Source organism: Podarcis erhardii, assembly GCF_964252035.2.
Source record: "Podarcis erhardii genome assembly, chromosome: 12".
Lineage (NCBI taxonomy): Eukaryota > Metazoa > Chordata > Lepidosauria > Squamata > Lacertidae > Podarcis > Podarcis erhardii.
The window spans coordinates 44,816,833-44,833,998 of NC_138513.1; the positions used below are offsets into that span (position 1 = coordinate 44,816,833).

The 17,166-nt window shown below is 44.0% G+C and overlaps 1 protein-coding gene across 4 annotated transcripts in view; it reads right to left on the reverse strand.

The window, feature by feature from the left end:
* PDE1C (phosphodiesterase 1C) overlaps positions 1 to 17,166 on the reverse strand; it is a 278,643-nt gene that overhangs the window by 55,942 nt on the left and 205,535 nt on the right. For all 4 annotated transcript variants that reach the window (XM_081834768.1, XM_081834770.1, XM_081834769.1 and 1 more), the window contains 4 exons: positions 9,896 to 10,009; positions 9,265 to 9,447; positions 7,643 to 7,709; positions 1,503 to 1,619 (listed from right to left, as the gene is read on the reverse strand). In XM_081834768.1, coding sequence (XP_081690894.1) covers positions 1,503 to 1,619; positions 7,643 to 7,709; positions 9,265 to 9,447; positions 9,896 to 10,009 — 481 coding nt within the window. The remainder of the gene's footprint in view (positions 1 to 1,502; positions 1,620 to 7,642; positions 7,710 to 9,264; positions 9,448 to 9,895; positions 10,010 to 17,166) is intronic.

Below are 17,166 nucleotides of genomic sequence, written 5' to 3' on the forward strand. Positions count from 1 at the left end.
TTCAGGGAGGTTCATACTGTATTTTTTAAGTGCTCAGGTACAGCAGAGGAGACAGAAGAGGCAAGGAGGAGGCCATACCAGACTCTAGATCCCACTCAGAAGGATATAGGGGGAAGAACAGCAGTCCTGAGCAGCCTCCTGGTGTAAGGAGAGCTTTTTCCTCTAGCTCTCTCTTAGTGGGAGGATACAAATGTTTTACTAGGGATTGTACAACAATGCAGAGATAGGAAGTGCAACATATTTTTGCCGCCTCCATATTACCACAACCAAAGCCATGCTAGATGAACTTTAAAGAGCTCATTAGGGCCAGTGGGTATTGCTCAGAAACTTGAACAGGAAGGGTTAAACCACAGAACCAAACAAGGCGGTGTTGGCTGTAGTTGGGTAGGATTGTCTTCTTCTTCTTCTTCTTCTTCTTCTTCTTCTTCTTCTTCGGCGATCCCTCGTAGCTGAGTAAGATTGTCTTCCATAAACACGGTTTTAACAATGAGTCTGTAGGTGACTGTGGAGGCCAATTCTGGAGCCACACGGCCTTCCACACCGGGGACATTGGTTGCCGGGCGGGAGTTGATCACGGTGTGGATTTGCCAAGCGTGCATTCCTCTTAGCACGTTTCTCCCTTGCATCCTGAGTTAGAGTGTCTTCAAAGCCCATGACATCTTTGGTAAAGGCTGTTCTCCAATTGGAGCACTTGCAGGCCAGTGTTTCCCAGTTGTCGGTGTTTATACTACATTTTTTAAGATTTGCCTTGAGACAGTCTTTAAACCTCTTTAGTTGACCACCAGCATATTACACTTTCTATTTTTAAGTTTGGAACAGAGTAGTTGCTTTGGAAGACGATAATGCCATAAAGCCAGGAAGGTTAGTGTGACTGGCACTGTAATATACCCGGAGTCGAGAGTGGATTCCATGCTCTTTATTCAGTTCATAGTGGTGAGGAGGAATGGAAGTTCCCCCAGAATGTCTACCTTATATACATTATTTACACAATGGGCCCCACATGATTGGCCAATTCCGGAATTCTCCTGTAGGCCAATCAGGTTCCGGATTCCTTTCCACCTGGAGCTGGATTGGGTGGCTCCTGTGGACCAATCAGACTGCTGCATTCTGAATCCTATTGTTCTAGGACCAATCAGACTGCTGCATTTTGGATCCTATTCAGCTCAGTACATAACAGGCATCAAAAACGTTTGTGACAGGAGCACTACTGAATACAGCACGGAACCCTTCCTTCAGTGAAGCCGGTATATGTACCCCATTTCAATATGATGCCATCTTGACTGATTCTTACTTGGTCTCGTTCATCACAATAGTAATAACAGTAATAGTAATAGTAACAACACAATAGTAAAATCAGGTGACAAGTATTCGACAGACAGGGTTTACCAACCACGTGTTCACAGCCAATAGCACAGATAAAGCAGAATTACAAGGTTAGTGATATTTCTTCTTTGAGTAAATTACAAGAGAACAGAGAGGAAGGGCACTGCAGGATTACTGACCTTGAAGCGGCTAATCAAATCATAACGTGTGAGCAATTCGTAGAAAATGAATTTCAGTGCATGGTCCCCACTAGCGTCGTTTAGTGCAAATACGTCGAAGGACCACTTGTCGACGTTCTGTGAGAGAAAAGGCAGCATTAGTGTGTGTTTTTTTCATCAGTGACAGAAGGAAAGCAACGACTGAGAAATACAAAGCCTGTACATGCTTTGATGATGTAAGGTAGTCAGTAATTTTTTGAGTTGAATCTGTTTGGCATATTAAGATGCTAGCAATTTTAACCAGAGGACGTGGGTGGCGCTGTGGTCAAAACCACTGAGCCACTTGGGCTTGCCAATCAGAAGGTCAGCGGTTCGAATCCCCGCAACGGGATGAGCTCCTGTTTCTCGGTCCCAGCTCCTGCCAACCTAGCAGTTTGAAAGCATGCCAAAAAGTGCAAGTAGATAAATAGGTAAACGGGAAGGTAAATGGCATTTCCGGGCACTACTCTGGTTTCACCAGAAGCGGCTTAGTCATGCTGGCCACATGACCCAGAAAAACTATCTACGGACAAATGCTGGCTCCCTCGGTCTTTAAAGCGAGATGAGTGTCGCAACCCTAGAGTCATCTGCGACTGGACTTAATTGTCAGGGGTCCTTTACCTTTACCTTTTTAATTTTAACCAGTCAAATTAAATCCTGTGGCAGCTACAAGCGACCAAGTTAAAGAATGCAGAATTCAGCTCTAAATTCAAGAAACACCAGAGAGCCGTCTATTTTGGTTGGAGCATTTACTGCTTAAGAGAGAACTTCATTCTTTCATTCTTTTTCATTCATGCTTTCATTCTTTCATTTACTGTCTTTATTGGATAATGGAAGAAAAAGTGGTGTTCCTAGGTCCTAGCTAGTCTCTCATCCAAGCACTCAGATTCAGACCTACTGGGCTCCAGCAAGTATCATGTGCCTTCAAAATCATACACATCAAAGAGAGAGAGAGAGCGCAAAATTGAAGAATTAAGTAGTGATGAATAGATTATGCTTATGATTTTATTTTATTTTTGCTGCGGTGCATCGCTCTATATGTTCCCTCCACAATTTCTTATGATAACAGAGTAGTAAATTAAACCTTTTCCCAAGAGGTGTAGAAGAAATTTGTTCAAGACTATCTTGGAAATGAACTCCTTAAAAGGACCTCTCAAAAGAGGAATATGCCCCTATGAACCCCTGACCTTCATTGATGGCTGTTTCTGTTTATTCCCGTGCTGGGAAAGGGTTCTCAACTGCAGCGCACCCCTATCTCCACCTGCCCCCAATGCATCTTCTCCACTCTCCTCTTTTCTTAACTGCAAGTAGAGAGTGGGGACTCAGCTATACAGCTGCAAATAAAACGTTTTAAGTGTGTTGTAAAGTGCAATACACAAATGTGGCACTAGATGGCGACAGTGAACCAAGGCAAATTCAACATATTTTTCAAAAAGCATTTTCACAGCATTTCTTTAAATGTGTGTAGATTCCACCTGGGAGATGCTGTAGTAGCAGAAGCAGAGGGCAAGGGGAGGAAAGGTTTTCTCCTTCCTCTCCATCATTCTGACACGCTTCACAGTGTACAGTGGTACCTCGCGTTACATACGCTTCAGGTTACATTCGCTTCAGGTTACAGACTCCACTAACCCAGAAGTAGTGCTTCAGGTTAAGAACTTTGCTTCAGGATGAGAACAGAAATCGTGATACGGTGGCACAGCGCCAGCAGGAGGCCCCCATTAGCTAAAGTGGTGCTTCAGGTTAAGAACACTTTCATGTTAAGAACAGACCTCTGGAACGAATTAAATACTTAACCCAAGGTACCTCTGTATCTGGACAAAAGGCACAGGACTGCTTAGGAACTGAAGTCTTCTCAAGGGATATTGCCCTTGAGAAACTTTCGGTTCCCAAGCACTACTGCTCTTTTACTCTTGACACGCTACAGAGTGCACCAGAAAGAAATAGGAGAAGTAGGGAAGAAAAACATCATTGGGAAGAATGTGTTGAATACTGGGAGCCAAAGTGCACACTTCCCAACCCTTTTGGATTGACTAAGGGAATGAGCCAACTTGTTTCTGGTTGCTGTTGTTTTCAAACTCACACACAAGTCAAGTGATTTCTGAGTCACACCATGCAGAGACCAGGGTAGTATGCCCATCTCTGCACTTTGGCAAAAGTTCGTGTTTATAAAAAGGTTACCCTCAAGTCTTGAGGTTCCATTCATATCGTTGCCACTTGGCTAGGTGTTTTGTTTTGTTTTTAAGCTCAAACACAACCCAGCAATAGAGAAGACAGCCAATGGATACTCGATGTACTCAATGCTGATTTGTTATGCAGGATTTGCCCCCAGTGGAAGATGCTACCACAATAGTGAGGCAACCATTTGAAATGAAAATTGCACCACTTTGATTGGGCAGTTTTCTCCAAGCCACCCTATGCTTCCAAAAAGAAAGGAATGCAGTGACAGAGAGAAAATCATTCAATCTGCACAAATATAGGCAACCACATGTAGCAAGCGCTGTGTGCATCTTTAATTTGGGGGGAAGGGAAAGCTCTTTCAGTGCATTTTTCTTTTCTTATTTTCATTATAATGTCAAGAAAATGTCTGGTGACTGTAAGTGCACGCAAATTGTCTCCTATGCAGTGATAGCTGCCACATGGAATGGTTTAAAATTACTTAATTGAAAATACAATTCTCAGCCCCTTCACTGTTATGTTGTTAATCGTGTACCAGAAGTTAATGGTACTTAGGGCCATTTGATATATATCATTACGCATCCACCTAAGTAGGCCACTGCCAAGCAATTTTTTATTGCCGTTTTTAATCAATGTAAATTCTAGTGTACAAATGTAATGAACGGTGGCAGGAAAAAGAGACGCCCAAGTGTGCTGCAAATCAGACTTACAAGGCAATTTCCGTCGACACAACTCATACATTATACATTTGATTATAGCATGAATATCCTACATGCACTTGGGCTGTAATTTCCCCCGATGTGTTTTCAGACTAAGTGACATTTCCTCAAGCAACCAGAAACGCAGCACAGTGGGAATGACATACGCTGACGTTTCATCAATTGCCTGATGTGAAGATAACATTTTAAAAATGGGACTGTCCTGCTTCAGTGTTGGTGCTGACCTTTAATGCCCTAAACGGCCTCGGCCCTGTATACCTGAAGGAGCGTCTCCATCTCCATCATCCAGCCCGGACAGTGAGGTCCAGCACCGAGGGCCTTCTGGTGTTCCCTCACTGCGAGAAGTGAGACTACAGGGAACCAGGCAGAGGGCCTTCTCGGTAGTGGCACCTGCCCTGTGGAACGCCCTCCCACCAGATGTCAAGGCAATAAACAACTATTTTACTTTTAAAAGACAACTGAAGGCAGCCCTGTTTAGGGAAGTTTTTAATGTCTGACGCTGTATTGTTTTTAATAAACCCAGCCAGATGGGCGGGGTATAAATAAAAAAATATTATTATTATTATTATTATTATTATTATTATTATTCAGTGTGCTCTGCAATTTCCCTGTGCCGCTTCCGTCAGCTTGCAAATCACTTTTATTCCATTGCAGAACAGGCAAATAGTGGCAGAAAAGAAAAGATATTGTATGGAGCTGAAGTACACCTTTTGACTCTAGGTGATGCTAACACTGGGAAGTAGGACAGCCCACCAAATAAAATGATCAATTAGAACCCTCCCTAATCCACGTTCAAATCAGATGCACAACAGGCTTCCTGCCTGGCATCTCATAGAACACTTAGACAGGCAACAGTCTACCAAGCAAATTCATTTCAATAGTTCAGGGATGGTCCAAAACATTTTGGCACCTGAGGCAAACCACAAACGGTGCTTCCACCATGGCAAGGAAACATATGCGCCAACTCCCCAGGGCCGTGGGTGCCCTGGCTCCCACAATATTTTAAATGAAGGGGCTGGGCAGCCACAAAATAATAATAATAATAATAATAATAATAATAATAATAATAATAATAATATTTTTTTATACCCTATCCTTCCTGGTTTAAAAACCGGGCTCAGGACAGCTAACAACAAATTTAAATCATTTAACTGATGCAACAAAAACAGCATAAAATACCATATAAAACGTGAATAACAATAAATTCGGAATTCAAAAATCAATTTAGGGGGAAAATCCATCCAATAAACACTAGATGATCACCAGGGCTAGCTGGCTAAATTAGTCCTATTTGGGCCAGTGAGAAGACCAGGGGAGAATTAGCTGTGGGATCCCAGAGCAGATAATCTTCATAAAAAGACGAGGGGGAGGGAAGGAAGTGAAATAAAAGATCAGGCTAAGTTCAAATTGAAAGCCAGGCGGAATAGCTCTGTCTTACAAGCCCTGTAGAAGGAAGTTAAATCCTGCAGGGCCCTGGTCTCATGGGACAGAGCATTCCACCAGGTCGGAGCCATCACTGAGAAGGCCCTGGCCCTGGTGGAGGATAATCTGACTTCCATAGGGCCCAAGACCTCTAAACTAAAAGTGCAGGCACGCGGCAGGGCATGTCACCATGCCCCAATACGTGCAAGAGTGACGTCACCATGCCGGGGGCAACTCTGCCAGGAAAGAAGGGATGAGCTAAGATCTAAATCGGGAACAAGGCTGGGAATCAAATCAACCTCACCTGGTGGTTAAAGATCTTCGTGGGGAGAAAGGAGCCTGCTCTGACTCATGCCAGGTGTGTGTGCAGAGCCCAGGAGACCCCAGAAAGCAGACACCAGCATTTCCTCCCTAGGGGTGGAAGGAGAACAGCAGTGTTTCCTATTTGCTGAGCCTCTGCTGGGCTTTCTCCTACATCAATGGGGGAAGTGGCTTGTAGCCATTTAAACTCCCCACAGTGCCCCATCAGGGACACTGAGAAATTTAAATGACAACTTACCATTGCTTAGTTCAGATTTACACCACATTTTTGCAAGGCTACTGTTATCCAGTACTGATTTCCAGAAACTCATATGTAGTCACAAAATACATGGTCCTTTTTTTAAAAACAAAACTTTTTTCCTTGAATGAGTAATAAGAGGACCTTTGGGGATGGATGTTTTAGTTATGTGTTAACATTGCACTATTGGCATGCTATATAGGATTGATTTTTACTGACTTTTGTTTACGTAGGCGCTTGCTGTGGAATAAACAAAAATCCAACGAAAAATTCCTCTGTGCTGAGTTTTATTAGCCTGGTCCAAATGAAACAGGAAAAGTTGTACTAACCACTGTATCAGTGCAATCTCAGCTATCTGGGGTTTTGTGGAGAAATCCCTTTTGCCAGCCTGAGGTGCTGAGGATTGAACCAAACACTTAACAGCTAAGCTCCCATATGAGGTGCTCTAAATAAATAGCAGGTCAGGTGGTACTGCTTCAAACTGCAAGTGTAGAATAGAATACTAATGGACATCCAATAATATTAAAAAAGAACTGAGGGGTGGGAGGCAGAAAGAATCCTATCAGGCAAAAGGCTGGCCTTGGGTCCTTCTTCCCAACATGCATTTGGAGGGGATGTTTAATACAGTGGGATGTTTAAAGGTAGAACCACAGAGCCTAGGACTTGCCGATCAGAAGGTCGGCGGTTCAAATCCCCGCGACGGGGTGAGCTCCTGTTGCTCGGTCCCTGCTCCCGCCAACCTAGCAGTTCGAAAGCACGTCAAAGTGCAAGTAGATAAATAGCTACCGCTCTGATGGGAAGGTAAACGGCATTTCTGTGCTCTGCTCTGGTTCGCCAGAAGCGGCTTAGTCATGCTGGCCACATGACATGGAAACTGTACGTTGGCTCCCTCGGCCAGTAAAGCGAGATGAGCGCCGCAACCCCAGAGTCGGCCACGACTGGACCTAATGGTCAGGGGTCCCTTTACCTTTATTCCTAGGGTATTGTTCAAGACTTCATTTTCTACTTCCTATTTATCTACAGATGATATAACACCTTAATCTAGTGGTGATATTTTAACAATAGAAATGAGCCAAAGATCATCAGGTAAGTTCTGGACTGTTTTTCTCTGATGCATTTTGTCTCCTTGTATGATGTAAGCTAAATTATTTTTCAGACACAATGAAAGGTAGAGCATGCACAGACCTCTACATGAAATCCCCGTGTCATTTCAGTGTTTCGTAAGAGAGAACCAACACTGGCATTACCTTTAGCACTCCAATGACAGCTGGTGGGTAGCTAAGTCCAACCATATTGGATGTCCGTCTGTACATTCTGTCAAGATAAAACAAATTAATTACACACATGACAGAGTTCTCTTCAGAATACATCGTTTTTACCCAAGCCAAACAAATTGCCTTTCTTCCTTTATTCCCACTGGCATTAATTTCTATGCCAAAATGTTTCATTCAGATCCAGAGATAGCTTCACGCAAAAGAGCTCTCTGCAGAACTGCTGCCATATGTTGTGCTTTGATGAAGGTATGCATTTACTTAAAATGTTTACACCCAGAATATAGGCTGCCTGTACTGCTTCACCACTGCCACCATTTCATGCCTTGCACACGTTGGTTTGAATCTGCAAAACCACCACCAGCCCAACCTGCACAAGTTTCCTTTATTGTGAAGGTACACAATGACCCCATGACGTTTCCGTGCTCAGAAGGCAGAGCACTGGCTCTGTTCTTGTCCTCCACATGGAACAAGATCCCGCAGGATGTTGCCTATACAAAACAGCTGTAGCCAATGTAAAAGATCCCAACCACACGTGGAAGAGGATCACTGGATCATGATGATCCAGTAGGCTCACTTGGAAGCACTGGCATCACTTCGACTTACTTATGACCCTCGTATCTACGGGACCGCCTCTCCCGGTATGCACCACGGAGAGCCTCAAGGTTCATAAATAGCAACACCCTAGTGGTCCCGGGCCCTAAGGAAGTTAGATTGGCTTCAACCAGAGCCAGGGCCTTTTCAACTCTGGCTCCAGTCTGGTGGAATGCTCTGCCTCATGAGACCATGGTCCTGCAGGATCTGATTTCTTTCCACAGGGCCTGTAAGACAGAGTTGTTCTGCCTGGCCTTTGGCTTGGAGCCAATTTGACTCCCCCCCCCCTTTCCTTTTTCCTTTTTCCTTTCTCCTCCTGTGATGAGGCTGCATTTTAATATTTTAATGTTTCAATATTTTAATGTTGTATTTTAATCTTGTTTTTAAGTTGTATTCATTCAACTTGTTTTTATTATTGCTTATTAGCTGCCCTGAGCCTGGCCTTGGCTGGGGAGGGCAGGGTATAAATAAAAATTATTATTATTATTATTATTATTATTACTTCAAAGTAAATGTGTGTTGTTATTTCAATGGCAAGGTTAGACAAAGTTGTCTTTACATTTAATGCTTCAATGCAAAATACTGCCACAGCTTTCCTGCCACCCCAAACATAATTGCAAAATGCACCATTCTGTGTTATCAAAATAGCAACCGTGCCTGGTGACCAAAAGGATCCTGTTTCCTCTCAGACATCATTAGCCCAAGATGCAATTCATCTCAAAGTGATGCAAAGACTAAAACTGGTTAACTGAAATGATTCAGAGTTGTTATGGTATCATAAGTGCTAGCCATTTCTGAATTATTGTGATCAGAAGGCCCTCGGAGACAGAGGGCCCTCATATTTGGATTTAGAGATGGAGAAAGTGAAGTCATGATTCTGGCCAATTCTTCAGAAGAACTACTGGGCCTTCATTGGTCGCTCACGTTTACCTACAAAGCTCCAATATCTATAAACTGCAACATCTGACTATTCTTTGGTGCAGAGCAGTTGAATCATCCATTACCTCTCCACAAATATCCCAGCCTGAACTGCATGCACAATACTTCGGAATCGAGGCTTTTCCTCGCTCCTTTTCAGCATCATCCCCATTTGCCGTGTGAAAGTAGAAGCCAGCCAATCCCGTACTTCCGAGGGCACAGCATCTGACTGGATATCACTGAGTTCATCTTCCGTATCCAACAGACGCCTGTTGGGAGAGATACAGGGGAGATACGTTAAATAAAGATTTCCACAGAGACTGCATTTTTCTTGCAACATTTCGCCTGTTTACAAGTTGTTACACGTGCCCAGCCCCTAATTAAATCTGCTGGTTTGTTGGTTGGTGGTTGTTTTCTTTCAGGTGAATTTAATGTAGAAAATTATTGACATTTAGTTATTTCTATGGACAACCGCAGAACCCCCAGATTGTAAAGTAGCTCACTTCTGGAGTGTGAGAACAACGAAGGAAGATCTTTGCAGGGTTATTCACAGTGCTTTTTTCTGGGGGGACTCAGGGGTATGCCGACCCCTAAACATTTTGTGAATCTTTGTGTGACTCACACTAATCCCAAGAAATAGGATGAGGTATTAAGCTTGTTTACTTAAAAAATAAATGATGAAAATAAAGCATTACTACACTGAAACAATCGTCTCACCTGGTTTCATCAATGTACACAGATTCAAGTACTGTAGCAGCATATTCCAAGTTCTTTTTCAAGTCAACAACAGAAGCCTCTCCTCTCTCTAGCTGCTTCACCAAAGATCGTAACCTAAGAGAAGAAAACAAGAATTTGATTAGCACAAATCCACATCTGGAATTCCAAAGGAGTTCAGATTAATATCCCCAAATCCTTCACTTTCTTGCACCATCCTACTAAAAGAATATGAGGGCTGTGATGGTTACAACCCATAAAAGGGGACTGAGCTATACAGCTGCAAATAACTTTTGTTTTGGAAAGTGCATTATACAAATCTGACACTAGATGGCAACAGTGAGTTATGGCAAATTCTATATATTTTTAAAAACGTTTTTTTTAAAGCATTTTTACAGCGTTTTTTTACATGTGTGTAGATTCCACCAGGGTGTTGTTATCTAGGCTACTGCAGAAGACAGACTGAACAGTTTGGATTAATCTACCATCTTATATAACCTGCTTTCCTAGCTCCCTGGTAGAGGGCTGCCTTTCATAAAAGCATTTCCATTCTCCCAATATGGCTTTTTAACAGAAAGTGCAGGCATGAAGGATGTTTTGTATCATCAAACAGTGTTGAAATTCTAAAAGGAGGGACAGGAAGATTTTGAACATCTTAGTTTCAACACAGCATTCCAGGAGAATGCAATCTCTAGCAGAGTTTATTTAATACAGAGAATTCTGTTCAACATGTATAGAGTTAACTAGTTGTAAAGACTAGTTATAAAAGGATGCCTCTCCAGGTTTACCAAATAGTCGTGTAAGCAATTTGCTTTTCTAATTGGAACGCTTTTCACTGCATTGGGCACAAATTTGCATTGTCTCCTAGCTTTCGGAAGCAGGTGTGGGGGCATGAAAAAGGGACCTCCGGGATCCTGATGTAGACATGAAACTTCTCCCCACAGCTCTGTGGATCCTGCCCTTTATTGATTTTGCTTAAGAATGAATACACTGGATCTTAAAATGCATGAAATGTAGTATGGGCGAAGTGAAGGAATAATAGAGACTCTCACGTTTGTATTTTGTGCCTTTGATTCAATTCGCTAAACATAACCCTGCACATTTGTTCTGCAGTGTTCAAACATCCATATACAATTCAGGCAGAATGAATAGCTCTAACACTGCAGCGCTAGCATCCATCATACAATATTAGATGTAGCACACAGTCCATCCATCATCTGGCAAAAGAAGAGGGCTTTCGGAATAGAACCGTGTGCTTCACATACACAAAAAAATGTTGTTGCACTTGTCTGTCATTTGTTATTTATGTCTTATCTGGTAGAGGTGCTGGAAGTGGCCACGTGCCTTCAGTGAAAGAGAGTCGACTGCCATTGTCTCTTTTGTGTGATCAATGCTTTTAAAGCATGAGTGAAGCCGCTCAGAATAAATCATAGATTTTCATGCCTGCAGTTCTTTCAAATGACCACAACAAGTCTTTACTGTGTTTCAGCTTGGTCTGGCAAATGGGCGCAGATGCACTGTGGTTAAGCAAAAGTTCAGGCTCACTAGCGATTGAAAGCCTTCAAAGGCCTAAGTGTTGGCATGTCCTTTTCCTTATAGCCGCTTCCTGAATTTACTTCCAGAGAGTTTTATAAACACACGTTTCTTTTAGTGTTACAAGGGACCGTGATAAGCAAGGCGTTCAGTGCTAAGGCAAAACATGCCTAAGCATGGTTGGGAATTCGAGCATGCACCAAAAGTATCCAACAGAAAAATGAATGAATGGTATCCAACAGAAAAACCCCAATGAAAACAATGACCAACTCAGGCCCAAAGGTGGATGCAACCCTTTATCTCTACATTGCAGGAGTACGATGCCTGGCAGATTTCCAGGCTGCACTTTGTCGCAAAATCTCTCAAGATGTTCAAAAAGCAACTTTCCCACCATCATGTCCTGAGTGTTTTAAAGCAGTATGAAATGGCTGTGTCACAATATTATTTTAAAGCCCCCTTTTTAAAAAGTATGTCACTGTTATTCTGCAGTAGAAAATATTTCTTTACACACACAAAAATTACAGCTACCATATATCTCATAAATAGCATGTAATACATCAATATTACAACACATATTTCCTTCCACTTTCAGCGGCGAAAGTGCACTGAACAACTTCTGAACAACATACTGTATGTAAGGTGCATGGACACCTGTTTTGGCCTCAATATTATGGGAATATGGGAAGAATACAGAATATCCTTGTGATGGAATTGCGTCCCTCACTATAGTAATAAGGTTTCCACTGGGGATGATGATTCACTATGGAACTGGCTCCTTATATCTGTGGTGCAAGATTGCAAAACGCAGACACCATGTGCTGTGTTAAATATGGCATTCCCACCTAGCTTATTCCATTAAGTCTGGTTCTCAATAGTCTCCACTCATTGATCTCTTGCATCCAATCATGAGGAAAAGAGAGAAGAAAGGGGATCTGGGCAGAATCCAGCTGGACTGCAAGAATACATGATAGGCCTGCCAACTGCCAAAGTCTTACTGTTAGCAGGCAAGCCCAACATTTGGCAACCCAAGATACAGAAAGCAGCAAAGTTGTCCCTAGTGAAAATTGGAAAGCCTAGCGCATGCCTCCCTGCTCAGGATAACAACTAAATCCAGTTTTCATATTCTTCTGAGTGACATATGTTCTTATTCACACTAATGAGCTCCAAAGCCCATTTGTTGCTTGAATGTAGAGGCACAAGCTATAAGGGTTGCATTAATTCGAAACAGCAATACAGTGGTGCCTCGCAAGATGAAATTAATCCGTTCCGTGAGTCTCTTCGTCTTGCGGTTTTTTCGTCTTGTGAAGCACAGCTATTAGCGGCTTAGCGGCTAGTAACGGCTTAGCGGCTTAGCGGCTATTAGCGGCTTAGCTGCTATTAACGGCTTAGCAGCTTTAAGAAAAAGGAAACAAACTCGCAAGAACTCGCAAGACGTTTCATCTTGCGAAGCAAGCCCATAGGGAAATTCGTCTTGCGGAACGACTCAAAAAACGGAAAACTCTTTCGTCTTGCGAGGCATTTGTCTTGCGAGGCATTCGTCTTGCGAGGTACCACTGTACTAAGGTGGCTCCTGAATCTGCTGGAACTTCATTTCCCCTTATTCCCTCTGATATCTTCAGCTGATCTTTTCTTGATGGTTCCTGAACATCATTTTTCTGATCTTGCCATATTTCAACACGGGTATAACCTTTGCTGATATCCAGACAACCACATTTCTGTCTTTCTTTCTGTCAAAATTCATGACACTGATACCACCTAACCATCTCAGGGCCGGTGATGTTCCCTGATGCCAGGCCATCAAATTCTTGGGTCTGTCAGGTTCATTTCCTCCCCCGTGTTGTGTGACATTGGGCACACCTAAAGAAGTCTGGTGGGATGTAAAAGTTCACCGATGTACACGGGGCGTAGCTAGCTGCTCCAGCACCTGGAGGGGTGGGGGCGGGGCACCTGGTGAGCTGCCCATGGAGTCTGCGTGGCGGATGAAAGTCCCACGCTGCTGTTTCCGGCAACACAGGGCCCCGAGTCCCCACGTCACTTCCAGGAGAGACACGTGGCTCAGGTGCGCTGCAGGCCAGGCCCTGCAGTAAGTGCTGTGCCCACGGTGTACCATTTTGTCACCCCCTCAGGGATGACACCTGGGGTAGTCTGCACCCCCCCCACACACACACAAACCCCTTCCTATGCCTCTGGATGTACAAGTCATCAATTCTTTAGTTCTGTCAAAATTCATTACCCCTTCCACTCCTACCTCAACCCAGAATGTGGTTTTAGCCTGGGCACATCTAAACATCCCAAATGTGTTTGTGCATGTGGTGCTGAACTAGATAAGCTGAACTTACATGCAAACATGCTTAACAATTGTTGCATTAAATGTCTATGGAAGGTAGTAGGCCAAAGGATCTATTTCTCAAAAGAGAGGGACTGGCACTCGTACAGGGAAGCAGGGCCGTCTTACCCATGGGCGCTAGGGGTGCAGGGCACCTGGGTGATGGGTTCTCAGGGGCGCCAGGCTGAGAGCCTGAGAGTTGAGTCCAGGGAAGAGCCTGTTAGGATATACCGTATTTTTTGCTCTATAAGATTCACCAGACCACAAGACGCACCTAGTTTTTGGAGGAGGAAAACAAGAAAAAAATATTCTGAATCTCAGAAGCCAGAACAGCAAGAGGGACCGCTGTGCAGTGAAAGCAGCAATCCCTTTTGCTGTTCTGGCTTCTGGGATAGCTGCACAGCCTGCATTCGCTCTATAAGACGCACACACATTTCCCCTTACTTTTTAGTAGGGAAAAAGTGAGTCTTATAGAGCAAAAAATACGGTAGTTCCATTCCACCTTAAAAGGGTACAGGCATGACGTTTGTGTATCACATGCCTGTTTACTCCCAACACTGCTGGGAACTTCCGCTGTATGTTGTTTTTGCTAAGAGGCTGTTTTGCTGGACACAAAGGCAAGCAGTCTTCTTTGTTCCTGAACACACTGAATAAATGGTGTAAAAATGCTTGCACAACTCTCTCTGTCTGCATTTTTCGTTGTGAATGATTTATACCCTCTGCTGACAGAGTGTGCACGGGTCTCAGAACGTACCTGAGGCTCATGTCGCTAATTGACTGATGCTGTTCCATGGGAGACCGGTGATTGTCCAGAGCCAGCTGGGGGCCTGCCTGATGCCTCCGTCTCCCTGGCAGTATCCCAACAGAGCCCACCCATCAGTTGGAGTGCCGCCGTGGGCTCTTCTGCTGCAGGCAGCTCTGTGCCATGAGTTTGGGGGCGACTGAGCCAGTGAGACGCTGAGGTGACCAGCCAGCTCCGCCCTCCTTCGCACCTCGGGGGGACGCACCAGGCAGATCTTTGCACCCCAATGCCACATATGCTTAAGACAGCCCTACCTGGAAGGTAGATAGTTTTACTGAGAGCCAGTTTTTACTGAGAGCCAGTGTGGTGTAGTGGTTAAGAGCAGTAGTCTCCTAATCTGGGGAACCGGGTTCGTGTCTCCGCTCCTCCACATGCTGCTGCTGGGTGACCTTGGGCTAGTCACGCTTCTTTGAAGTCTCTCAGCCCCACTCACCTCACAGAGTGTTTGTTGTGGGGGAGGAAGGGAAAGGAGAATGTTAGCCGCTTTGAGACTCCTTTGGGTAGTGATAAAGCGGGATATCAAATCCAAACTCTTCTTCTTCTTCTTCTACCTAGAAGCTCTGCCTCTCCAGGTCTAGATGTTTGTGGGGAGACTGTGAAAACCTTTATACATATTCATTAGCTCCGTCAAGATGCTCCCCCCTCCCAGATTGGCCTAGACCAGCGGTTCTCAACTTTTCGGGTAAACAATTCCTGCGTCCAGTCAGGCTTCCCTGCGTTGGCTCTGCTTTGAAGCTCTGACCTGGCAGGAGAGCAGAGTAGCAGCATCGGTCCTGCGTCCATGTGAGATGAGGGATAAATCAAGTCCAAAGACAGTTCGGTTCTTATCTCTAGAAGCATTTATTTACAAGCCATAAATCAGTCTCATTCCATCGGAGCTTTCCGACATTTCTCCGTGCTCCAAAAGCACACACACGCAGCTGCGTCTCAGACAGAAGCAAAAGCAAGTCTGAACACTGACGCACTTCTCTGCGTCAAGCTCCTCCCAGATACAGGACACCACGGAGTTTTAACCCTGTCAGTTCCAAACTCCACTCCAACATCTGTGGGTCCCCAGATGTTGTTGGACTACAACTCCCATCATCCCTGAGCTCTGGCCTTGCTAGCTAGGGGTGATTGGAGTTGTAGTTCAACAACATCTGGGGACCCACAGGTTGAGAAAGGCTGGCCTAGACTTTCATGGTAACCTATTTAAATTCTGCTTCTGTAGTGTCTGCAGATGCCCCCTTCAAGCAGCACCTTCAAAACCAGTACCTTGGCACAGCAACCAGTTATGACTTGCCAAGACCAGTTGCCTTCTGCCTGTCTGTTGAAGCCCAACAGTCTTCTGCAAAGCCAAAGTTATATACATGTTATCAGCTACAGTGCTTGGGCAGCATACGCTTTTGAATCGTACAGAAAAATAAGAATTCTACAGGAAAACAAGATGTATCCATTTCCACATCGTTGCACAGCACATTCCCAGCAGTAACTAATTTGTGCTTTCTCAAACCCAGCCCACTTCATGCATGCAATTAACTGTATTTTTGTGGGGTGCCTATTAAATGTCATTAGTAAACATTATATTGTCACTTGCCGTGGGGTTGTAAATCAAGTCGCCATCTGTTTCATTTAATGCGCATGCTGGACCTGTAGATGCTAGATGCTTGCTGCTTAAGAAACAGTGCCAGAAATTTCTGACAACCTAGCGATGAAAATGTGCTCCAAAGATCAATAACAACAACAGGCAATTTTGGGGGGAAAAACAACAACAACACTGAATTCTGCCAAAACAGAAAGTGACAAAACACTCCAGTTCAGCTTTAATTTTTTTAAAAATCATATCAGATCGTGAATATGAACAGAGATACCAGTTGATCACAAGCCTCATTCTCAGGTAGCAGAATGGTTCATCAGAATATGAAGCCCCAAACTTACTGTTTGTGGTCATATATTTTTTCATGCACAAAAACAGGGACTCTTTCCAACTAAGCCACAAGCCTGAGAATTGGGAATTGGCTTCCTTGTTGCTGCTATAGCTTACTTATGCAAGTAGAAAAATATTAAATTCAAAAGCCTGTTCATGAGATCAATGCGAAAATAAACCTAAGGCTGAATTAATGCAGCACTGTGACATTCTCTAGCTCAGCCTTTCTCAACCCTGGGTCCCAAGATGTTGGTGGACTACAACTCCCATCATCCCCTGACCACTGTGGTCCTGCTATCTATAAATGATGGGAGTTGTAGTCCAACATCATCTGGGGACCCAAAGATTGAGAAAGGCTGCTCTAACTCTACCCAGCATTTCATTATGCCCATGTTGATGGACCTCAGCTTGGATGTTCCAAGACCTCTTAGGGACTGTGCTTTGGGTCTGAGTCTGGACTGTGTTTCCTGACTGTTGAACTTTGGACTTAACATACTTCATACAGCAGTGGGAGTTGCCGCCAGGAAGGCTAGGGGTACAGGCAGTGCCAGATTTAACCCTGTGGAGGCCCCTAGACTGTCAAAATCTCTGGGGCATATGCTTGTGGGATAACATGGAACTAAGAAAGCTTCATTCTGATTTATTTCAAGATCAAATCAATATAATTTTGATGCGTTATTGCAGGGCCTCAGAAGGCATGGTGCCCA